Below are 27,192 nucleotides of genomic sequence, written 5' to 3'. Positions count from 1 at the left end.
GGCTAGAGCGTTCGTTGTTTTGATTAATTTTCCAGTTGCCATTTTCCCAACGCTTTGATCTATTGCGTCGAACAGCGTCTCTTGGCTGACGAAGAACAATTATTTAGTACTCTTTTTCAAGACTATTCTCGTGAGGAATAATCACAAAGACAACCCTTGATAATCAGAAAGATTGTCAGCACGACCTTCATATTTCTTGATGATTGCCTGGCTTTTTTTACCACGGAGAAATTGGAGTTTTCCAATGGGATGACTGTGTCTTGGTCTTACGGACATAGCCATTGATCCATGTTTCATCTCCGGTTATTATTTTTTTCATAAAATCAATATTAACACATTTCAGCATATTTGTGCTACTTGTAATCGTTTTGCCTTTTGTTCATGAGTATAAAGTTTTGGGACAAATTTTTCTGCTACTTGCCGCAATCCAAAATTTTCCGTTAAAATCAGTTACACTAATGAAATTCCTACTTCATCTTAAGCTCTCTAATTGTTATTCGACGATTATTCATCATGGTCTGTCGAACTCGCTCAATTTTTTCGGAATTTTGGCTGGTGGAAATTCTGCTAGAATATACGTCACTTTTAACAGATGTTCGGTCGTATTGGAAGCGGCGATATCACTTTAATTTGTGTAACACCCGTAGCTTGTTCACAAAAGGTATTTGAATCTTCCTTATTGTCTTTGATAACGTGTTACCAAGTTTCTGATAAAATTTAATGCAGATTCTCTGTTCAACCCGTTGTCATTTTTAAACAAACTAGTGACTGCAATAAAAAATAACTTTTTCCCCAAACTTTGTATTACATGAAACAGCTTCTTAAAAAATACCGTATGGATTGGCGAAGAAAAAATGAAAAATATCTGTAATATATTGTTATTATTTATTTCTGAAAAGGTTTTATTTTACTGTTTTATATATATATATATATATAAAAGAATATTAACAAGATTTTCAAAATATTTCATTCTGTTATGGCAATGTAATTTTAAATCTTCTTTCATATTTATATTGGATAATTTTTTTACATTATTCTTGGGTTGCATTCTTCTTGGGCGAATATTCTTCTTCCAAGTAATCTTTCACCTTTGCCTGAAACGAATAAAAAGAATAAGAATCAATCTAAATATAATACTATTTTTGCGTATTGTATTTTGAAAGTTTAGATAGATATCCATTATTTTTAGGTAAATATCTTTTTTCTAAGCTGCTATAGGGAACTTTTAAAATTTGTTCAACACTAAGTTGATTATTATAAGCCTGACCAATTGTCAATCATTTTTTTACAAAATTTTTTTTGAAGAGAAAATTTTTGATAAATTTTAAATATCTATTGAAAATTAGTCACCCCAAGAATAGATATAGTGGATTTTTTTATTTAACGTAGAATTATTCGGTGATTGGTGTAGGTTTTAAATGCTTGCATATAATAAATGATATATTGTAACGATATTTTTATTTTCAAAGAATAACAAACTACAATCAAGAAAATAATAATAATGATATATATATATATATATCAAGACCTTCATTTTCTTTTTCCTTATAGCCTCCGGAAATTCTATTTCCGATAATACTTCAGAGGATATGTATGAGTGTAAATGAAATGTAGTCTTGTACAGTCTCAGTTCGACCATTCCTGAGATGTATGGTTAATTGAAACCCAACCACCAAAGAACTCTCGATTTCCAAATCAGCTGATTTGGAAATCGAACGTGGACACGTTCACCACTAGACCAACCCGGTGGGTTTATGTCATCAAGACCTGCATCGTTTTTATGAATATAAAAACCATTTATATATCAAATATAGTATTCATAAAGTATAGCGACCTCAAAATAACATTTTAACAATTGAACTAGATAAATGGAATATCCAAATGCTCTTACCTCGAAACGATAATTCTTTCGGTAAGAGGCCAACATATCCTAAGCACCTATTGGTCCCAGTTTTAAATTGAAAGGTTAGGATTTTAATAACCATTTTAACGGGTGTTGTAAAACAAAAATTTGAACGTAAAACACTGTAGAATATCATAACCTTAATCAAAATAGCGGTTATTTTTTATGTCTAGCTATTTATCTTGTTTCTTATGTTTAGTCTGGAAATATTAACCCCCCAATACTTGCCCCTTATACACAAATCTCTGTGCAAAATTTCATTAAAATCGGTTGATCCAGTCAAAAGTTATTAACCTTTAAACCCCCCCATCACATACATAAGTAGGTACGAATATTACCCCCTACCTGTTTTTGTTATTTGGGGTTCCTGGTCATGGAACCCGGAGAAGTGCAAAACTTCCCATACCTCATTTTTTGATTAATTACCATATATCCTTCTTGATGCCAGGAATTAAAATTATTGTGTGTGAATTTTTATAACTCTTTGACACCTATAATTTCCTTACTTATAATAATTTAATTTTATATATATTCACTGTATGTTTTAACATAATAATATTAACTTGAAGTTACCGGTTGTAATTAATTTTAATTACCCGGATATTTATTCTTTATAAAATTATTTCCTTCATTTTCAGTCATTTCTTCTAATTTATTTTTTTTTTTTATGAAAATAGTTTTCTTTTAAATAAAGGGAGTAGTAATTAATGAGAATTATTTAAATTTTTTTCTTAATTAATATCGTAAAAACAAGTTTATACGAGATATCCAGTACATGATTACTATAATGAAAAACTTTGAATGTCTATTACATAACTATATATAATCTATAATCTGTATAATTATGTATGTATAAAATTAAATGAGAGAATTAATCGTAATTATTAGTCTAAAAGAAACTTAAATCCTAAAGAAAATAACCGAGAGTGTTGATAACAATTTATATAAAGGTTAGCAATATACTTACAAATTCAGTATTTTTAATTAAGCATTCCATAAACTTAAATCCGAGCTCACAACCACTGTATGCAACGAAATTATCTGAAAAAATAAAATTAAAACTTATAATTATATCTTTATTATTATTACATGTGTTAATACTAAATGTTAAATAAATAAAAAAATTAATAAAGTTATTTTGCATACTTAGTTACAATTCGAAATTTCATCAGTATAAAGCATCTTCGGCCAATATTTAGTTTTTTTTAAGGCATTTATTATTAATAGCTGTAAATATGCCTTACCGTTTCGCCTTCAGCGTAAAAAAAAATATATATATTTGACAACGCGAAGTCATCAAATACATATTTATTATATGCTTTTCTTTAACTGACAATGGTTCAACTGTGTCCTCAAATCTTGCACCTTAATTAAACTCACTTCCGATATCATACGATGGTGAAATTTTACACAGCGGCGTAAGTCGGGGAACAATACAATATCGTATTACTAATTTCATTTATTTCTATGTATTTATAGTATTATATAAAGAGAAAAGGGGTTTTTTTTTTGTTAGGGGTAAACAAAATATCTGATCTGGACTTCCTTGTACGTCTATTAAACTACATATACACATTTTTGCTGCACTTCATTTAAAAATGTTTCATTTGAAAGTAAGATACGATACACCAATTCTATAATAAAAGTGGACAGTTACACAATTGCTAAACTATTAGTTTTTATTAACATCAAATATTTATACAATTATTAATTCAGCAATCTGACCTGAAATATTAGGTTAGAGTAAAAGTCCCTTGATTACTCTTTAAATAAATTGTATACCAAACTATCCAATAATAAAAACTGATTATTCTACACCGTAAGGTCAAAAGTAATATTTGGAACAGTATGCTACACGTATATTTATACAGTTTACTAAACGGAATTCTTTAATTTTATTAAGTTTTATTTATACGACACACTAGAAATCTTGTGAATATTACGCGTAAGTGAAAACAATTTTCTACAATCACTTTAAATTGAATATAATTCAAAAATGTTTTTATTTTTTCTGTCAAATAATTAAAGTGATTTTTTTTTTAAATAAATATTTATAAGAATTTGCTAAGGAAATTAAAAAATAATATGATTCTAAATTTTAATTTTCAATTAATATTAAATAATCAGAGGTTTCACCAAATGTATTGTGTAATATATTACATATGTGTATATGTATACACATATGTAATGCCTATTAAATTACATTTACACATTTTTAAAAGTACATAAAATTTTACTTCTCTAATAATGTTTTTAATTTTTTTTATTTTTATAATCATTGAATTGTATTTTTTTTTACAATCACGGGTTAATAATTATTAAATCAATATATTTATATAAAATAAAAGAAAATAAAAAAAATAAATAAATAAAAAAAAGTTAAAAAAACTTTCCTTTAAAATCCAAATTTCATTAATTAAAATTTTAATTTTAATTATGATTGTAATCAAAAAGGGAGTTTCACAACTAGATGTTACAACAGTGCTTAATCCAAAATTTCATCTTCTTACGGATAATCGTTTTTGAGTTATGCGAGATAAGTAGGCACATACATATATACATACGTACGTACAGACGTCACGCCGAAACTAGTCAAAATGGATATTTCCGTTTAAATATGAAAACCAAAATGTTTCGCGATCACAATACTTCCTTTACTTAGTACAAGGAAGCAAAAAAAGGAGATGAAATCTGAAACCGATATTTTTCGCGATCACAATACTTCCATTACTTCGTACAAGGAAATTGAAAACTACCCGATCCATCGCTACTAAATTTTTACCCATGTTTCTTGGCATAACTGAGAAAGTTTTTGGATATATTTCATCTTCGAAAAAATAAGTATATTTATATATATATGTAGTAGTGGAGGTTTGCCGGTTGAAGCAAACACATTAATGAATTGTGAACTGTGCGTTTCTACCAATGTGTATACTGGGTTTGAAATGATTGATTGTAAACATCTAAATCCAATTTTTAGATTTTTTATATTTCGTTCCGAATTTCACGGGTTAAAATTGCTTTTTGATTTTTTTTCGAAATCCTGTTTTTTTTTTAATTTCCTAAAACAAAAGAAGAAACCTGATTTTTGGTGAGTGTAATTTTCATGTCAATAAATCAATTTTTAGATTTTGAAATTCGACCTTGAAAGGGGAATACGAAAGTATTCGACGCTGAGACTCAACCACCACAGCCACTGCCACCGTTACTGTATGTGTGACTGGCTGCACATGCCTCCGGTTACTTGATTAATACATATAAAATAAAAATATTGACCGTTATCGGGAAACGCAGTAGCGCAGACGATGCTGCGACGGGGAGCTAGTTTTTATGCAATACGAGGGGAACATCGTGAGGAAGGAAGCTGAATCAGTAAGATGTAGCTATCGATCCGATTGACTTTGACTATAGATTCAGTATTTGCATCGGTGTCATCCCAACGAGGCCAGGTTTATTACTATGAGATGTAAAAAGTCAGAGGGCGAGTCAGAGCACAACAGGCCCCAAGGAACGGGGGTATTGTGGCGACCGAACGTCACTAGGCGGGTGTCTTCCCCTACGTGGTTGGGATGTAGACCACCGGGTTGGTCTACTGGTGAACGCGTCTTCGCAAATCAACTGATTTCCAAGTCAAGAGTTCCAACGTTCAAATCCTAGTAAAGGCAGTTACTTTTATACGAATTTGAATACTAGATCGTGGATACCGGTGTTCTTTGGTGGCTGGGTTTCAATTAACGACCCTGAGGCTATGCAATACTACACTTCATTCAAATATGAACATATTATCCTCATTCATCCTCTGAAGTAATACGTGACGGTTTTTCCCGGTGACTAAACCGGAAGGAAAAAAAAGTGGCTGTTGAAAACAATTTTAATATAACGATAATATAATTCGATAAGAATTTCATGTAACTGTGATTAAAAAGTAGGAAAGAACTGTTCAATTTTATTAACATGCTTTTCTAAACGAAAAAAAAGAAAACCAAACTAAAAAAAAAGAACCAAACAAAAAGAAAAGAATTCAAACTAAAAAGTACAAAATAATTTTGTTTTCAAGAAAATTCATTTTAAATATGTTCTATTTATGCATGGTTAAAATAGAAAACGAGGGGCGCGTTTTCATATACAACGACTTTATAAATAGAGCGCGCCCCACGCGTTTTTTTTAGTTATGCAAAAATAGAAAATTCTTTTTAAAAGTAATTTTCTTGAAATCAAAATTATTTTGTACTTTTTAGTTTGAATTCTTTTCTTTTTGTTATTTATTTTTTGTAGAAAAGCCTTTTTTTTACTCTTATTTGACTGAATTTTTTGTATTACTTGGTTATAAAGAAATAGTGACTCAAATGTTCGGTGCAGTCTAAAAATTCTTTAAAATATGAAAATAGATTACTTACTTTCTTTTTTTATGCAGTCTGATATCATTGAAATCATTAAATGTTGTATGGTTTTATCTTTTATAAGCCCTTCAAAAGTCGCAAAAGTAACCTCTATATTTACTTTGTCATCTTTCAACTGAAACAAAAAAATTTATCATTTTTATGCCTACTTGCCTGAAATATTATATGTTTTATATAAAATATATGTTCCATTTTTTTTATCTGTAATTAAAATTTAAACTTAGAATTATCTGGATCTATTTTTATATAATTTTCAATAATATATATTATTTGTAGGAAAACTTCATTTTTTATTATTTTTGTAAAGTTTTAAAATTTTTTGTTGATTTTCACGGTTATATGTTTTTTTGGTTTACGTTTTTTCAGGGTTCATTTTAGAAAAAATAAAATATTTACGATATAAAAAAACGTTTCCATGTGTTTTCTCTGATACACGATTACAATTTTTAACTAATATCTAATGCAGTATAGAAACCTAATTTTTTTCCATCAGATGTTACTAAAATACAGCTCTTAAAACGTAATACTCTTCTTTCGTAAACAATTATAAGTTATTTAATGTTATGATCTATGTTATTTACAGCACACTTCCTGCTGTAAATATTACTCACCAAAGTTTAGAAAACTCAGTCGATGGGCAGGGTGGGAATCGATTGCCGGTACGGGAGGAATGACATGAAGAATGTCAGCATAAACATATCATCAGTTGCAACCAATGGTTGCATGTGAAAAAAGGTTTCACATGTTTAGCATACGACAAGCCCCATCTTCTAACAATTCCAGCAATATTTGGGTCATCCCTTGCCTTAGCGGTTGATCATATCAAAAATTGTTTCAGAGAAACGTTTTAGATAATGTTTAGAGGACTAACGACTACTTTAAACCGATTCGATACTTTGCCTAATAAGGAAGGTATGATTTTTTTTGTCTTCAAAACCCCATTTTTCCCCCCTGGGCCAATGGTTGGTGATATCAAAAACCTTTGCGGAGATAAGTTTTAGGCCCTTGTCCTAAAAATAGTAGAAACATTAAATGAGTTCGATGTTTTACTTAACAAGAAAGTTTTAGCGATATTTTGTTTTTGTTTTTTCGAAAAAGCCCCGCCATCTCCAGTCCAATGGTCCGATTTTGGCCGTTTACGAACTCGACCGAGATTTTGGGACGAGTTATTTTTAATGAACAATTTAAAAGTGATAAGTTATTTCGCGCCAATATAGTAAGGTTGTTTGTCTTCATTTACGACGTTATTAAACGTGGGTATTTTACGTTATATAATCTTTCTAAAACGTCCTTTTTCAGTACGAATAAATTTTTACGTTTCTTAAAACGTTACTCGTGTGATTTAATGATAAAAAGAGCATCCAAACTTTTATTATTATGAAAATAATTTAAGTTAAAATTATAGTGGTATTTTATTAAATTATAACTAGAGTATTTTGGTATGTAATCTAGATAACTTACACAGCCAATTTGACGGAGACCGCACGTGATGTAACACTGTAAAAAAAAAATACAAAATTACGTAATTTATATATTTTACAAACATTTAATATATACTGTATTATTAAGAGAGTTATCAGTTAACATAACTTATTGATTTGTTATCCGTAATAGCGTGTCAGAATAATGGAAACGGTTAGCAGTAGCCTCTTATCTTAGAGGTTATTATTCGAGGCCCGCCGAATTTGCTATCCTTTCGATTTGTAGGTAATATCCCCGGCTATCATTCTGTTGTCGGGTACTATTCGCTAACATACCTTGCCATTGTAACATGTAGATATATCTGCGTAAACATTCGTCATAAGAATTCGAAATGCAACCCCAAACGCGTTCCGAATCGAGGAACCTGCTCTAGATTTGTGAAGCGTTCGAAAAAATCCATTCGAATCCATCCATCAGATCTTAAATACCGGTTACCTTATTTTATAGTTAATACTATAGATCGGATTTGTTTTTCATTAGTATTTCTGACCACCTTTATTAATCGCCGTCAACGAAGATGATTACGTTCAAATAAACATCAAATAGTCATTTATTATTTTGCGTATTTTAACCTTACTTATTCTGCTTTGTTTTGTGTTGCATCAATCTTTGCTGTATTATTGATTACCCTCATAGTCCAATAAAGTCCCATCTGTAATTTAATTATTAACAATAAATCCATATTTTTGGGAAATTCGCCAACAGTTGTGCACAGCCGCCATCCATTTGTAAAATATCTTAAGTTCTGACAATCAGAGTTCTTAATTAGATTTTCAAAATAAAATAATATCAACAAAAAACAAAAAAGTATACTAAACTGGAAATACTGCCAATTTTAAGACTTTCATTTGCATTAGTTAGTATAATACAGTTAAGAAGATGGTTTTTCTGACGAGTTGAGTAGAGCTTTAACTAACTTTTCTTAAGCAGTCGAACTCGCTCCAGTTGAAATATATTACCGAAACGTATCGTGAATGCTTACTTAATGTATTCCAAAATTATGGATTTCCTTTCAAACCATCCTGTTCTAGAGGTTTAATGTTATATCCTTTTAATCTTCTAATTTCATTAAATTTGTTATCTAGTTGTAACATAGAATCTTCAGTAGTGAATTAAAGATGGATTTCATAATTCTCATATTTATACGAGTGTATATATATATATATATATATATTTATTTATTTGTTTCCTTCTCATTGTGACAGACGCTAGCTAGTTGTTTCAACGATCTTAGATAAACTATCACTATTCCTTTCGAATATGATTCAAACCTTGAAACAGCATAACCGTGGATTCTCTAATTTCTGTATATATTTTAATACATTGAATAACGACTTAAAAATTTACCCAAAATGTATATTGCATCCATAATTCTATAAAAAAAAACTTTAACCTGTCGATAACGAAAAAACCGGATAGAAGGATTCCATATTTTCATTTTATATCATAAGTGTGCTGAAAACAATTAATTCAATAGCTTTGTAAGCTAAGATATTAAACCTGTATACTATTTACAAAGGAGAAAAAAAGTTTACAATCAGAGGGTAATAATTATTAATAAATATATTTAAATTTTAAAAAAAAGTTCAAATAAAAAGGAGATGAAGTCATCGAACCGAAAATTTCATTTGGCTATAATTTAGGGAACCAATGAAAGTAAGTACCACTTGCAGTATATTGTTGAAAAGCTCTCAATGAAAGCTTATTACTACAGTTAAGAAAAAGTCCAAAATCCAAATTTGTTTGGATTTTGGGCTTTTTCGACACTTTAGGTTCAGTCGATTGTAATCAAAAGGGGAGGTGCACAACTACATGTTACAACAGTCCTAAATCCAAAATTTCAACATCCTACGGCTAATCGTTTTTGAATTATGCGAGATTCGTACATACGTAAGTACAGACGTCACGCCGAAACTAGTCAAAATGGATTCATGTATGATCTAAATGGATATTTCCTTTAAAATCTGATTACCGAAATTTTATGCGTACACTATACTTCGTTTACTTCGTACAAGGAAGTAAAACAGTACCATATAAAATTCAATTAGGTAAAATGTAACACTAGAAAGCAATTTCGGCAGTTTAACTGTCAGTAAATAATTAGAATTGTAAAAAACAGTTTTATGACTATTTACAACATTGTATGCAAAAAATAATATTATATTATATAGGCATAGTCTAATATGTTGTTATTGGCAAATAAATTTTACAAACATAGGTTTGTTTGTAAAGTATTCATTTTATGGTATTCATTAATGTTGTTTATTTATTATTTTTATTTTGTAATTATCATTTTTACTTCCTTGTGCGAAGTAAAGGAAGTATTGTGATCGCAAAAAAATTCGGTTTTCAGATTTTAACGGAACCATTCATTTTGACCATCCCTGAATCCATTTTGACTAGTTCGACGTGACGTCTGTACGTACGTATGTATGTGTGTATGCATCTCCCATAACTATAAACGATTAGCTGTAGGATGTTAACATTTTGGATTTATGACTGTTGAAACAGCTAGTTGTGCACCTCTCCTTTTGATTGCAATCGACTGGACCAAAAGTATCAAAAAATCCCAAAATCCAAACAAATTTGGATTTTGGACTTTTTCTTAATTGCAGAACTAATCCCCCGTTGAGAGCTTTTCAACGATATTACATAAGTGGTACTTATTTTCATTGGTTCCAGTGTTATAGCCTAATAAAATTATAATTAATGAAATATTTGGATCTTACAAGGGGAAGGCACATCGACTGAAATCCGACTTATCTCCTTTTTTTAATTTAAATATATTGATTTATTAATAATTAACGTCTGATTGTAAAAAAATTGCAATATATATTAATTAAATAATAACAATATATATATATATATATATAGAAAATATGATCTCACAAGAACCCTCACACGCTCAACGTTTTCGTCAGATTTTGAAGTTGAAGGTCTTTCTGAGCTAGGTTGATCTTCAAAGTGTTCTCGGACTTCCAAAAATGATTTGTGCCAGCGGAAAACTTGTGCTCTTGATAAGCAATGTTCCGCATAGGCCATTTAAACCATTCAAAGGTCACACTCGCGGATTCACCAAGTTTAACACAAAACTTGATTGCACAACGTTGCTCTAAATTCCGATGCTCCATTTTCGTAACATACAACAAAAACACAACTAGAGAAAATACCGGTATTTCTCTTACCATAATTTCCTGGATATTTCAATTGTTATCGGCAACCAAATTAGGGAAATGAATGATTTTATATTTTAAGGAAATTCAAATCCTTTAAAAATGATTTTCCTAGTTACTTTATTATGAAGTATATTTAATTTACCTTTCCATCTTCAGTAACCGGCAACTCATCATTCTCGATTATCTTCTTCTCCTCTGCAATAAAAAAATAATAATAATAATAATAGAAAAAATTAATATTAAATAATAACCTATTTGTTACATGATGGAAAACATTAACTACATTAAAACTCTCTTACACTCACGCGCACGCACACACACACACACACACACACACACACACACACACACAGTGTAAGAAGAAGTATGAATTAATTAAATATTCGATTTTTATCACTTTAATAATCATAATAACCACTTTATTAATTTTTTTTTTTCAAAACTAGTGGAATGGCTCTCAGCTTTACGATTCTTGATTTGACAATTTAAAATTTAATTTCTATTTTTATTGTAGAATTGGTTAGTGTTGCCGGTATTACTCGATAAAAGATACTTCAGCAGTTAAATCGTTCGGCGGCACCGAAAATCTTCTAAAACAATTCAGAAAAAACCGCTCCCCCAGAACTATACCTCGGATCCACTGCGCGTCTCGCTATCCTTAGTTTGAACGTAGCAGGGTTAGATATAAAGCTACAGATATGAAAGTGAGGAAGAATTGGTTGACGAAAGGCAAAGAGATGGGTGTCGAAAAAGATTCAGTACGTTCGAAAGAACTGCCAAAACGATTCCTCCCAGAGGAAAGTTGTAGGACTCCTTCGTGCAGCGGATGTCCATTACGTCATCAATTCCTTCTGAAATTTTGGAATTTTTAACGAAATAGAAATCGTACATTAATGATTTACGACTACTTTTTTCGTTTATTTTATTGAATATACCCTGCAATAATTTATTTTTCTTAAAGAATTAAAGAGCCGATTGAGAACGGGCTCATGTTACCTAAGGAACATTTTCCCCCTTTACTAAAACTATGATTCATATCGAAGGATCCAAATGTTCATCAGATCCGTTCCACGTTCCTTTGGATATGTATTCCTAAGTCTTACATATCCGGATTAATTCCGATATTCACATAAGTCGATGCCCACATAACTCAAAAAAAAAAAAAAAAAAAAATTAGAAATAACGCTACCTCGTTTTTAATGTAGTGTTAATATGTTTTTGAGTATGAAATCTTTATTTCGTTGTTTTAGTAAACTGGATCAATTCGATGTAAACTTAATAAAACAATAAAGAAATTAACTTACAGTTCCTATTTTGTGAAGAAATCAATAATAAACTAGTAGTATGGAAACCTCAGGTTCTGGATCAGGCCGACCAGTCCTGAGCACAGGCCAGTGATCCAGAATCTGAGGTTTTTTTCACGGAGAGCACTGCCACTTTCCACTTAAATTCTCACCATGCAAGCGTCTATCTACTGCAAAAAGCATACCAAAACGCGACTCTGTTTTCTTCAATTATAGATCAATCATTGTCTTCTATAAATTGATCCAGAACCCGAGGTTTTTATCACTTCGCTCAGTTAACAGTTTTTATCACTTTTAAATTAATTTATAATAGGACATCATTACTTTCAGCGAAAGCGGGATCAAACCATTAAACCCGAGTAAATTATTCAATACAATATTGTGCCAGTATAACAACAATAGCACATCATTATTAAAATTATTTTCATTATAACAAGACCATGAATTTTGAACGAATTGACAATGCTAGTAAATTAGTATTTTGTTACAAAAATCTCTCTAACAAGAATGATTTAACTACATTTTTAGACAATATAAAAGATGATATTGAACAATTACATAAAAAATATACTTCTAATCCATTTACTATGCAATTAATGTGTGAATATAATAAAGATCTATTAACTCATATGGAAAAAATCTTTATAAATCAATCAAATTGGAAAAAATAAAACTTTTCGTAGAAAATAAGTTGTCTATTGAAAGCGCTTTTGATGATTTAATTGAACAATATTTTGAAATGAAACACAAACTAAATAAAGAAATATCTGTTTCTGAATTGATGTTGCATATTCAAATGCCAGATACAAAACAAGCATTAGGTGGTTCTTTAATTAAACACTCGTGGAATGTTGGTGAAAAAAATTTGTAGATATTTATGAATTTTTAATGGTTATGAAAGATGTGGTATTTAACGATATAAGATTGCAAGATGAAAAATGTAAAGGAGACAATATTAAATATTATATAGTCGTTGTAGAGTTGAAAAAATGTGTGGGTGATAAATGTGATTTTTGTAAAGTTAATTTACACAGCAGCACTCAATTTGCTTTAAGTGTGTGAAAATCCAACCGGCTTGAATGAACAGTATTTAGAAGCTTTTGAAAGATTTATTCAAATGGGAAGTGGATGAGTTATGAATAAAATATTTAGCGTGGATCTCTCAATATCAGAATTCGATCCACTATATGGGGGTAGTAGTACATATTTACAAACACCAAAAGCTGTATTAAAAAAAAACGTGCTATAATAAATGTACCAAATGTTGATTAAAAATGTTTTTATGGTAAATTCCAGCACATCCATTTCCTTGTAATATAAATAAATGTCGTGTTTCATCCTATAAACAATTTAAAAATCAATTAAACATGAAAGGAATAGAATATCCTGTTTGTGTTAAAGATATTGTTAAATTTGAAGCGCAAAACTCAAATATTAGTGGAAATGTCTTGTGTAATGATATCGAAGATGACAAAGAAACATTTAATCCTAATAATGTATAGATAAAACATGTGAATAATAATCGAAAAATTGTCGTTTGGTTATTACTATTAACTGATGTTAAATTAATTCGCTCCCATTACACTCTAATAAATATGACAAACGAATATAATGGTTTATCAAGGATGTTGAGTGGTAATAATAAAAGTTCTACAAAATACGAATATTGCCCCTACTGTTTGTATTGTTTTAAATTTTGGTCATGTTAAAGCGAAGCTAAAGAAAAGCTTGCAGAACATATTGAAGATTGTAAACAAGGAGAGGTTCAGAGAATTACAATGCCAAAGGTGTAATGGGTTGGTGTAGGAGAGAATCATAGACGAGGAAATGTATCGTTTAAAGACGATTCTTCAACATTACGGGTGCCATTTGTTATACATGCATATTTCGAATCGTTTATAATTCCAAATCATATTGCAAACCCAAACCGGGTACTAGTAATACTACAAAAACACATACCCATAAACCATTTGGATATTGCTATGTAATTATCGGCGAAGACCGTTGTATTGTCGAATCGAAATTATACAGGGCCACTACAGATGATGACAAGATAGTTGAAAAGTTTCTCGTTGATTTATGTGATAAATACGAATATTTCAAAAAGGAATTGTCAACTAATACAGAGTATTATGAGTGAAAAAGATAAAAAAATATTTGAAAATGAAATTATAGAAAAGGTAAATAGATCCAGACAACCTCCTCATACTGGAGAAATTGATGTAGACAGAGTAGGGCGTGAATTGGGTGTTAGATTGTCGGCTCATTTAGAAAGACACCAAGACAGATGTGAACAGAGTTTATTAGAACATGATTCAGAAGAAGAAGAAGGTGTAGCCTATTCTACATTATTATCTGAACAAACAACATTGCCACTATATTCTGAACAATCTCAAGAAGAACAACCTAGAATATATACAAAATATACGCCTATATTAGAAGACAGTGACACTGAAATAATTAAACCATTCTTGGAAACATTAAAAACTGGTCCAAAAGCATTTCTAGACCGTGCATATAGTGTAAAGTATGATAAAAATACAGATACTTTTATTCGGTCAACCAGGTTTTTTAGAGTTGGTTTATAAAAATCCAGACTTGAAAAAGGTTCACACAGAATATGAATATGAAGATATATGGAGAAATGTTGAAATATACTGGTGCTCATTTGATGGAACGACACGATACACATACAGTGAAATCGAATAAATCTTTTAAATATAATGAAGTAGATATAAAATTGTTTTCTATAAAAAAAAAACCGTTTACCCAATATCCCCATATAAAACACCATCCACGTCTTTTACTTGTTCTGGGTTTTTGCATGCACAATTTAATTATAATCCAGTATATTTATATTGGGACGATCCAAACGAATTGATTGATAGATTGCATACACTTGTGGGTGAATATAATGCTGGAAACAAGACCGTTTCAAATGAAATCATATCCATTATTAAAGAATTTAAAGATGTTGAATTTGAATTGGTTTTTAAATGTTTATTTAAATTTTCTTTCTATTTAGAAATGTCGCGAATAAAATTAGGTAAAGTTCGTTGACGTGGAGAACGAGGTTTTTCACTCACACCAGAATGAAATTTTGATGTAAAACATCAAAATTGTGTAATGTATCCGATCCTATCGATGAAAAAGATGCGTTGGATTTTAAAGATGTAAACTTATGTTTACATAAGTCAACTTACGTTGACGAATATACAAACGCTCTCGGTGAAAAGTTTTTGGGTTTAGAATGATTAAATAAAGAAATGACAAATCTTGATGTAAACATTAAAAAACATATAGAGGATGAAAAAATTGAAACTTGCAGATGCAACTGTTGAATTTATGAAAGATTCCCTGGAACCTCTTAAAGAAAAAAATTGCCATGTAATAACGATGAATTAAACGATCGCATTACAGAAGATCTCATCTCGAACCAAATTAAATCCATTGTCGGGGCAATGATTCGATAAAATGAACTGACTAAATTAAAAGTACTCGATAAACCATGAAATATTTTGGTGCCTCGAATTCGAGTGACCAAATGATTCGGTTTCTTCCTAGTTAAAAGCCGACATTTAAATATGAGCTTCGGCTTCTTCCTAGTTAAAAGCCAAGCCGTATTATCAATAGTTAAATTGAAATAAATTTTTTTTATATATAGACATGAAGAAAAAAGGCGAGTCCAAGACTAAGAAAAAAGGTCGTGGTATTATTGGTTCTATGGTGAATAAAGCTGTAGATTAATTACTAGTTGAACCGCATTTACCAGGTTACAATTATTGTGTTCCTGGCACGAAATTGGATAAAAGATTGAAACGTGGGGATAAAGGAGTTAATAAGTTGGATGATGCTTGTAAATTACACGATATTGCCTATTCGAAATATTCAGATACAAAAACCAGAGCCCAAGCCGACAAAGCACTGGCTGAGAGAGCTTGGGAACGTGTAATTGCGCCGGATAGTAGTTTGACTGAAAGAGCGACTGCCTATGCTGTAACAAACGCGATGGAATTATAATTTAAATTCGGGGGTTGACTAAAATTAAAGAAAAGTGGTGGAGGAGTAAAAAAAATAATCGATTCAATCCCGAGGTGTGCTTTAAATGACGACGAATTGAAAGAGTTTGCAAAACAATTGAAAATTTCACATTTCAGGGGTGTTTTGAAATGATGTTTTCAAATTCAGGAGTTTCGATCCTGGTGAAATGATTGAAGAATGTCCATTTTATATTACATTAGTATCAATAGATGAAAAAGAATTGCCAACTTGATAATGAAATTGACCGATGAAAACGATCAGTTGTTAAATTTACGCGGCGAACGGGTAAGCATGTCCTTCGTATTGAGAGAATGTAAATAAATTGTTGCAATTTGATTTTTTTCTTTTCATTAGAAATGCCATATAAAAGTGATGACGATGACGATGATGTTAAAAAAACATATAAACTAACAGAGGAAAGCATTAAGAAATTGAAATCTGCAGGATTTGAAATTGTCGGTGGAAAATTAAAAAGCACCAATAAGTTGTAGAAATGAAAAATATTTTTTTCTTATATAGAGATGAATTATTTAAATGTTAAAAAAGTCGCGTCTACTGACAAATCGTTAACATATAAACAAATACATAAACACACCCCATGGGGCGTTTACTTTATACATTCCCCTTTCAATGTTGTTGGGTTTTGCCGAAGATAATAAGAAAATAATTATAAACAACAGCCAAGAATTGTTATTGAAACGCACTAGTGATGTAAACTATACTGACCACGGTTTCAGATAATAAATCTAGAATAGAAATAACGGATATTGCATGGCTTGTACCATATTTAAAGGTATCGAGTCAATATCAGTTGGAATTGGCCAAATTGATAGAAAAAATGACGAATTGCGTATACCGTTTAGAAGTTGGGAAATTCATCAGAATCCAACAGTCCCACAAACAAAATCTATGGTTTGGAATGTAAAAACATCACCACAATTGACAAACCTAGATACGTTATTGTAGGGTTTCAAACCGATAGATTAAATAAAGCTACAAAGAATGCGTCGGAATTTGATTAGTACAACGTAAAAATGTTAAAGTATTTATAAATTCAAACCTTTATCCATATGAGGATTTAGAGGGCGATCGAATGCTAATGTGCAAAATGTTTGTTTAAACAATTGTATTATAAATTGACCTATTTGCCATATACGTTTTCAGATTATAAAAACAAATATCCCTTGTACGTGATTGATTGTTCACGACAGAATGAATCAATAAAAATGGGCGTTATAACTGGAAAGTGGGCGGTGCTCTCCGTGAAGGAAAACCTCGGGTTCTGGATCACTGGTCGCCTGATCCAGAACCTGAGGTTTCCATACTACTCCAGATCATTATCATCGCAGGTCCACTAACAATGGGTAACCGGAGTGCTTTGTACGTAAGTTTTGATAAAAAATACTTTTTTAAAGTTATTAATTTTAAAGAATAAATGATGAGAAAATTTTCTATACAGTCAAAAAGTATGTGCTTCGATTTAGTTGTTCGTTGCACAACAAAGAATTTGAGAAGATTTTATATATGTGGCTCCATTACCTATGATCTACTCGATTTGAGGCGCAAAATCGAAACAGCTGTCGCTTCCGTTAGTGAAGATTTAAAGCATCGCACAAACTGTCCTATCGGTTGGATGTGCCTCGTGACAAAAGTATATTAAACAGGTGTAGGAAAAAACTGTAAGAGTTACTTGTTATTAATTGCTGTAAGTGACCCAAAATTTATTTTTATATACCTGTTCTTTATGACAATTTTATTTATAATTTTCTGGCAAATAAAATTATATTTATCTTACCTGGAGTTATCTTCTTTATTTCATCGGCACAACCACTCTGGATTTTTTCTGTGTAATATTTTGATAATCGGGCCTAAAACAATAATTAAATAATTGAATTCTTTTGTGATAATAGTTATTACTTGATGAATAATTGAATATAATTTTAGACATCAATTTCCCCTCCAAAATAAGTTAGCATTACTACATCATTATTAATTTTCGGATTTCGAGACTTTGGATTTTTATATTCATCTTGTTTTATTATTCATTACGCATTTAGTACACTTTACCGCTCCTATACTGTTGCTTACTTTTCCTGTTGTAAATTTTTTTTTTCAAGATTCCATTTACGTACTTTTCAGTACAGTAAGTACAGTTCAGTACAGTACAGTAAAAACCTAGTGGACGATAATTACTAACGCGGTTGTTTGCGCCTTTTTTAATTAAAGCTTTTTTTACGTACTTGCTAATTAACAAAACGTGAAATAAAGAGGCACTGTTATTCCAAAATTAGTATTCTGTTTTTTATACGGCTTTTTAGTTATTCTACAGTAACATGTTCCTTTTCCTACAAAGTGGAGGCAGCGAATTTTAATATAATGTTTCAAAAGAACAAGAAGAAGATTAATTTATTGTTTTGAACTTATAATTATGACGTGTCTAAAGCTCCTGAAATAGAACCGTCTAATCAGAATTGCCTTCTCTAAGATTTATTATATTCGCTATCGCTCCAACCAGTCCCTGTTATCGAAACAGAGTTAGAGTTTACGTGTCACTCGTAAATAACTCAGGATTACTCATATTTTATTAGGCTTCGGGTGATGATTCGGGCACCTTAATTCGTCTCGAACTTAAAACGGCAACGAAACTACCTTTCTTAGTAAATATGGTATAAATCCCTTATTTTAAGGCATATTTTCTCAGTCGCATGAGAATCGTTATGCTGTTTTTCGGGAATGATTTGTGATTCATGTCTGGTCGCCTATAATATTTATATTATGAATATAAAAAATTGAGCGATATTTATTTTCTAGAAGTATCTTAAAAAATTAATTTTTATTCGGTTAATTTTCGATAACTTTCGATAATTTAACGATATTGGGTAGTTTAGATGTTACCCGTTTAAATCTAGAATAATCGATTTAAACTTGAAAGGCTGATGTATACGTCTTTCGGTTCAGCATGAGCAGTTCAATCTCAGAATCGTAAATAAATTATTAAAAAGTAGTTTGGGTGAGCCACAGAGTGTGTGTGTGTGTGTGTGTGTGTGTGTGTGTGTGTGTGTGTGTGTGTGTGTGTGTGTGTGTGTGAGCGCACGCTGTTGTATCGATATGAAACACCTATAAATAATACAGAATGAGCAGCATAACACCGAATCCATAATGAAACCGTTATCAAACACTATTTATGAAAGACTCGCGCGACTAGTGGATGTATTTGTTACTACTGATTGTTGCTGCCGTTTGTCAGTTGTTTACGTGTCAGTGCAGTACACGTTTTGTTGCAGTGCAGTATTGTGAGTACAGTTGTGTTTGTGTAATATGCCTTATTCAGTCCAGGAGAGGGTAGCTATAGTTGAGGCCTAAATTCGTTCTGGATCGTTGTAAAAATCACGTCAAGTATTCGTAGAAAAATGTTGGAATGCCTGTACCCCATCGAAGAGTAACATACACGATTTAGTTAAAAAGTGGCGTACAACAGGTTCGGTTTCAAATGCAAAACAAAGTAGGCAACCTTCCGTTAGGACTCCACATGCCATTGGCGATATTGAAAGAATTACTGCCAGTCCAAAAAAATCACTACGCAATTTATCCCAATAATCTTGTGTTAAATACACATCTTGTCGTAAAATTCTTTGTTAATTAAAATAGAAACCATACCGCGTTACAACTGAAGGAGACAGACAAACCGAACCGACTTCATTATTGCAACTCGCTTCTGGAAAATGTTGTATCTGGACAGATAGACCCGATGTCTTATTTCATGTCAGACAAGGCATGGTTTCAATTATCCGGCCATGTTTATTCGCAGAACAGGAGGTATTGGATGGCGAGGAATTCTCACGAGATATTCGAGCGTCCACTTCACGATGAGAAAAGTTAGTGTTTGCTGGCCATCAATATCAATATTTGATATTGGTAGGATCAATATGTTTTGACCGAACCGTCAATACACAAGTTTACCTCACAATTTTCGAAGAATTGTATGATCAATTAACTGATAATGAAAAAGAATATAACTTCGTCCAACAAGTCGGAAGAAGCGATCACACATCAAACGTTTCACTGAATCACTTTCATGAAGCTTTCACAAATGAACGAAATGTCAGCAGAGGACGACGGCCTCCACGTTCCCCAGAGTTGTCTACTTTCGATTTTTTTCTTTGTGGCTACATAAGCTCTACCGTTTATGCATCTAATCCTCACAATATTGATGGCTGAAGGTGAAAATTCAACGAGAAATCAATGTAATTGATTTCTCGACGACTCTCAATATGATCACTTGAGCACAAAAGTGCATCGATGCCCAGGGTGGTCACTTTGAACATCTTTTGTAACAATAAAGTAACTGCAACATTTAAATTACGTTTTACGTCTTCTTATTTAATTTATTCGTATCATTCATAAAATTTCATTCCAACATACTACCGATCCTGCAGCAGTTACGTTATGGGTTCGATTTTATGTTGCTCACCCTGTATTTCTAAAATGGCATTCTATTAACAAAATTATTTAATTTAAAAAATAGGAATTTTATTTTTTTTCAATTATTCTGGTAAAATTACTTACTGGTAGTAATAATCAATAGTTTAGAAAAGTCTTGTTTCCAAATTTGAGAAAGGAAAATTGCTTTATAAAAATTCTGCGGGAAAATTACAATAAAAACGCCCTTTACGATAAAAAATCAGTCTATTTATAATGTTTCAAAATTTTATAAAACAATTTTGAGAAATTCTATGTACTCGTAGCGTAAATTTTATGGGTAGTTTGGTAAAATATTCTGATCGTTAAAAAGTAAAATACAGAAATTGGCATATTAAATACTGATTGGATATTTTTGTTAAAAATTAAAGATCTTCGAGTTATATGACCACCGCTTGCAATACACGCATTTTAATTCATTTACATTTTTTTTTAATAGCATGTTTTTTTCCGAAATCACTTTTTTTATTTATTTTTTTTTTTTAGGTATTATTTTTTGATTTATTAACATTTAGTTTTTAGTTATTTTTAAATATCATAACCTAACTTAGGTTTTTTTAGGTGTAGTATTTTTTACAAAAAATGTAGCGTGTAGTATTTTACACGCTACAAATCATTCATCTCATACTCTGAGCAATACCTAACCGTGGTCTCAGTTTTAAACAAACAAAAAGAAAGAAAGTTTTTTAGGTTAGGTTTAAACAGCGGATAACGGTGTTTACAAAATAAGGTAATTCTATGATAACCAATTAACAGTTTAATTTGTTATATTAATAACAAATGTTAATAATATATTAATATAACTAACAATTTGTTATATTAATTTGTTTTATTGTTTAATTTGTTTTTTGTTTTTTTTGTTTTAACTTATTGTTTTTCTTTTATCAATCTTATACACATCATATATATATATATATATATATATATATTTTTTTTTTATTTTTTTAAATTTATTTTATATATTTATACTGGTGGTCGGATAACTCATGAGACCCAAAATTAGTTCTTTATTCTGAATATTTCGTTGAATGTGGACACCACATAACTTCCTTGTTCGCCTATTAAATTACTTATACACTTTTATTTTTAAATGAAAACTACATAAAATTTTATTTCATTAATAACTCGTAATTTTTTTTTACAATCTGAGGTTAATAATTAATAATATTTAAATTAAAAAAAAAAAAAGTTCAAATAAACTTTTCCTTGTAATATCCAAATATTTCATTAATTAAAATTTCATTTGGCTATAATTCAGAGAACCAATGAAAGTAAGTACCACTTGCAGTATATTGTTGAAAAGCTCTCAATCAAGACTTATTACTACAGTTAAGAAAAATCCAAATTTGTTTGGATTTTGGGCTTTTTCGACACTTTAGGTTCAGTCGATTGTAATCAAAAGGGGAGGTGCACAACTACATGTTACAACAGTCCTAAATCTAAAATTTCAACATCCTACGGCTAATCGTTTTTGAATTATACGAGATTCGTACATACGTAAATACAGACGTCACGCTGAAACTAGTCAAAATGGATTCATGTATGGTCTAAATGGCTATTTCCTTTAAAATCTAAATACCGAAATTTTAGGCGATCACTATACTTCCTTTACTTCGTACAAGGAAGTAAAACAGTACCATATAAAATTCAGTTAGGTAAAATGTAACACTAGATAGCAATTTCGGCAGTTTAACTGTCAGTAAATAATTAGAATGGTAAAAAACAGTTTTATAACTATTTACAACATTGTATGCAAAAACTAATATTGTCGACATGGTCTAATATGTCTTATTGGCAAATAAACTTTACAATCATAGGTTTGTAAAGTATTCTTTCTCTGGTATTCATTAATGTTGTTTATTTATTATTTTTATTTTGCAATTATCATTTTTACTTCCTTGTGCGAAGTAAAGGAAGTATTGTGATCGTGAAAAAATTCGGTTTTCAGATTTCAACGGAACTATCCATTTTAACCATCCCTGAATCGATTTTGACTAGTTTCGACGTGACGTCTGTACGTACGTATGTATCTAGCATAACTATAAACGATTAGCTGTGGGATGTTAAAATTTTGGATTTATGACTGTTGTAACCGCTAGTTGTGCACCTCTCCTTTTGATTGCAATCGAATGGACCAAAATTATAAAAAAATCCCAAAATTGGACTTTTTCTTAACTGCAGTAATAAGCCCTCATTGAGAGCTTTACAAATATATGTCAAGTGGTACTTATTTTCATGAGTTCCAGTGTTATAGCCAAATAAAATTATAATTAATGAAATATTTGGATCTTACAAGGGGAAGGCAGATCGATTCAAATCCAACTTTATCTCCATTTTTTTAATTTAAATATATTGATTTATTAATAATTAACATCTGATTAAAAAAAAATTTTCAATAAATAGTAATTAACTAATAACAATAAAAAATATATAAAAATATCAGAAATTATTAATGAAATAAAATTTTATATTCTTTACATTTAAAAAAAAAGGAACTGAAGTAGGATTCGAACCGATCGACAGTCCCCTTGTATAAACCAAATATTTCATTAATTAAGAATTTGTTGGCGATAACTCTAGAACAAATGAAAATAAGTACCACTTATGACATATATTTGCCTATAATAAATCCAGTAATAAATCCTCTCAATGAGGATTTAGAATACTGGATTAAGAAAACCTCCAAAATCCAAATGTTTCGGATTTTGGCCTTTTTTGGTTACTTTTGGTGAAGTCGATTACAATCAAAAGAGGATGTGCACAATCAGTTGTTGCAGCAGTCCTAAATACAAAATTTCAACATTCTACGCCTAATCGTTTTTGAGTTATGCGAGATACATATGCACACATGTACGTACAGACGTCACGACGAAAATAGTCAAAATGGATTCAGGGATGGTCAAATGGAAATTTCCGTTGAAATCTGAACCGAAATTTTTCGCGATCACAATACTTCTTTACTTCGTACGAGGATGTAAAGATCGATATTTATCAATAACTGTTAATAACTGAAAAAAGATCATAACCCTGAAGTAAAAGGTTCTAATTATATATATATATATTTTTTTTTTTTTTGTATATATTCTAACGGCGACATATTACAAAATAGAATTTTAAATTAGTGTTCCGGTCTAAAGTAACTTGAAATATTATTACATTTGCTACATAAAAATTTAATTATCTATTTAAAAATTAAAGAGATTAAACATTTCATTTAATAGAAGTTAATAATATTAAAAATGCCTATCTTATAAAAACAAAATTTATAAAAATACGGATAATGCCCGTGTAATGGCACGATTATGTAAATTATAATCTGAAAGACACGTTTAAATTTAAATGAATTGAAAATAATGATGTGTTATTTAATAATTAAAGGTCCTATGTTTAATATAACGAGGTCGTGGTTTTAAATGGACTTTTATTCAAAATTAGTAAAAGATTTTAATAATTCAAAGTAAATTATTGTTTTTATTTTTACGTAAAATATCAATTTTTCAAACCGAATGTATTATTCAATTTTAAGGGGTTGTAAATGGGTAAAACCCGCAAATTATATAATAGTTTATTTCATTATATTTTTGGACAATTAATGTGTCTTCTCATCCGAAAATCACAGTCCATTTTTTTACCCGCAAAAATCGGACCAGGGAATGAAAATGGTTTTTTTTCGAAAAAACAAAATATAATTAACTTTCTTATTACTATAACTTTATTACTTATTACTTATTCCTATAACTTTCTTATTAAGTGAAATATCGAATTTGTTTAAAGTTCCTACTATTCTTTGAATAATGGCCCAAAACTTATCTCAGTAAAGTTTTTTGATATTACCAACCATTGGTCCAGGGGGTGGAAAAAATTGGGTTTTGAAGACAAAAAAATATCATACCTCCTTAATAGGTAGGTACAGTATCGAATCGATTTAAACTGCCAGTTTATGTAAATATGGGTTTGTCGTATGCTAAACATGTGACATTTTTTCACATGCAGTCATTGTCGTATTGAGTAAATTTGAAGTTTTTCTTAATTTTAAGATGGAAATCTTTTTTATCCTCTATTTAGCCCCAATGAAATCTACCTTCGCCTTTCGGCGAGCCAAAAGGGAATTTTTTTCACAAATGAGATGTCATTTTAATCAAAATAAAATGCTTAATAAATTTTATAATAAGTAAAAATTTGATGAAACAAATAGTTATTAAGATATTGAAGATTGACAAATTAAGATGGCCCCCATTTTGAAAGTTTTGAAGATGACATACTCAATTTTTTTTATTTTTTAGAAAAGACACTAGTCTTAGATTAGGCCAATTTAACGTAGGCTTACCAGTTCCTGAGAAATAATTGTTTTGTTGAAAATCACAAAATGGACTCCAGAAGGAAAACAAAGTAAAATAGGATATGTTGATATGAACTTTTTTTGCTCATTTTGGTTTCCTGAATTAGTACCTGAAATTCGAGGAATACGTCCCGGAACAACCCGAATTTTATGTTTTTAGAGAATTATACGAGTATATATATTTATATATCTTCTACTATAATTTATATAATTCATTGTCTACAAAAATGTTGTATTAATTACATTTATTATTTTACTTACATTGCTGCCATGAAAACTCAGAAAGATAACTGCAAAAATAAAAAATATAGTCTTCATTTTTTAATTTCTTTTATGAAGATTCTATAAAATTTATTCTCGTGAAAACCTAAAAACAACTACATTAACTCTTCTGCTATAATCCTGTATTTATATGCAGAAGTAGTTGCTTATATACGGTATAGTGGAGGAAATATTCTTGCAAACATTTTTTTTTGTTTTATTTTTGAAAGGTGTATTTTTTTAGTTGACTATCTCCTTATATTTAATAAATATATTTGTTTAATATAAGATTATATATGTGTGTGTTTGTGTGTGTGTGCGTGTGTGTGGGTATGTGTGTAAATCTCATATTTAAATAAAGCTTTCATACAAAAATAAATACTTTTTTTATTTAAATTAGTATGATTTTAAATTATGAAAACCTTTCTATTAAAACCCGTTAGTTAAATACAAAAATAAAATACGATTTATTACGTAATTACGCAATATGAGAGGTTTTTTCAAGGTCCGATCGGTCACGAAATTAAAACCACAGTGAAAATAATTTTTTTTTTTATTTACTTACTACTATTTACTTATAGTACTTACATAGTTACATTCTTTTTCTACATAGTCGCCACTCCGATTTAGACACTTGTCGTAGCGTGGTACAAACTTTCCATTACCCTCGTCATAGAACGGAGCCGCCTGTGTTTTCAGCCATGTTTCTAAGCTGGTCTGCAGATCGATGTCTGTGCCAAAATGTTGTCCTCGTAGCCAGCGTGTGAGCAAAGAGGTGAAAATCGGATGGAGCCAAGTCCGGGCTGTATGGTTGGTGATCAAACACTTCCCAACGAAAACGCTGCAGGAGCTTCTTTGTTACAACTGCAGGGTGCGGCAGAGCATAGTCATGGAGAAAGACAATGCCTGATGACAATATTCCTCTCCGCTTATTCTAAATTGCCCTTCGTAAACGTTGAAGAGTCATGCAGTATGAGGCTGCAGTGATGGTCGTGCCATGTTCCATGAATTCCACCAAGAATCCGCAGACCAGCGTTTGAGTTTGACAGTCGTTTCTTAATAATATGGATTTCTAAATTTGAAACATGCGTCGATAAAAGTAGTCAGATCCTTTTAATTTTGATTCCGTTATTAAGCTTTTAATAAGAAAAAAAAATTGTTTTTGTTTTATAAAAATTACTTTTTCAGCAAAACGTCGGTTATTTTGCTTTGTTTCGAACATTTCCTGTTGTAATACAGTTTTTGAAGGTTCTGTTTTAAACAAAACAAACACTTTTTGTTTCTTCATTAGCAATTTCTGTAAACTGAGAAAACCGGCAAACGGTTCTCATTGCCGCTAAAATTTCTGGACGATTTGGCGGGTTGATTTCTTCACAGTTATCTTCGTTGTCATTACCAACGTCCCCGTCTATTTCTGCTAGTTCTGAAGCTACTACATCATCATCATCATCATCATCATCATGCGTTTCGAAATCGTTGACAACCTCTTTATAAACTTCAAATAAAGCATTTGACAACGATTGGTTTTGCAGACTATTGTCCCATTCCGCAAAAGATTCTTCTTCGCATGCGACGTCAGTAACTTGGCAAGCCTGAGGTAAAAATCCTCCATCTCGAAAGCAGTTACTTACAATCAGCAGAGAACCTCATTCCATGATCTTTCTAACATAATTATAGCATCCAAAATAACTATTTAAGTTTCCTTTTTTGGATCTAAATCCGGTTTCATTTGTAAAATTAGGTGTTTTTTGTAGTGGACTTTTACCAGCTTGATGACGCCTTGATCTAAGGGCTGTAAAACTGCTGT

General features: G+C 30.6%; 1 protein-coding gene and 1 long non-coding RNA gene across 2 annotated transcripts in view; one reads left to right on the top strand and one right to left on the bottom strand.

Moving 5' to 3' along the window:
• The window catches only part of LOC142331105 (uncharacterized), a 222,281-nt gene that overhangs the window by 117,902 nt on the left and 77,187 nt on the right, over window positions 1-27,192 (top strand). The window lies entirely within an intron of this gene.
• On the bottom strand, window positions 897-25,522 carry LOC142331259 (uncharacterized). Its single transcript, XM_075377024.1, has 7 exons — window positions 25,386-25,522; window positions 18,102-18,174; window positions 11,104-11,156; window positions 7,765-7,800; window positions 6,301-6,418; window positions 2,871-2,944; window positions 897-1,094 (listed from the first exon to the last, which is right to left on the bottom strand). Exons 1-7 carry the CDS (start codon window positions 25,440-25,442, stop codon window positions 1,032-1,034), a joined length of 474 nt encoding a protein of 157 aa, XP_075233139.1. The 5' UTR covers window positions 25,443-25,522; the 3' UTR covers window positions 897-1,031.

This window comes from Lycorma delicatula, chromosome 10 (assembly GCF_047948215.1).
Source record: "Lycorma delicatula isolate Av1 chromosome 10, ASM4794821v1, whole genome shotgun sequence".
Lineage (NCBI taxonomy): Eukaryota > Metazoa > Arthropoda > Insecta > Hemiptera > Fulgoridae > Lycorma > Lycorma delicatula.
This window is presented reverse-complemented; position numbering and strand designations above follow the sequence as displayed.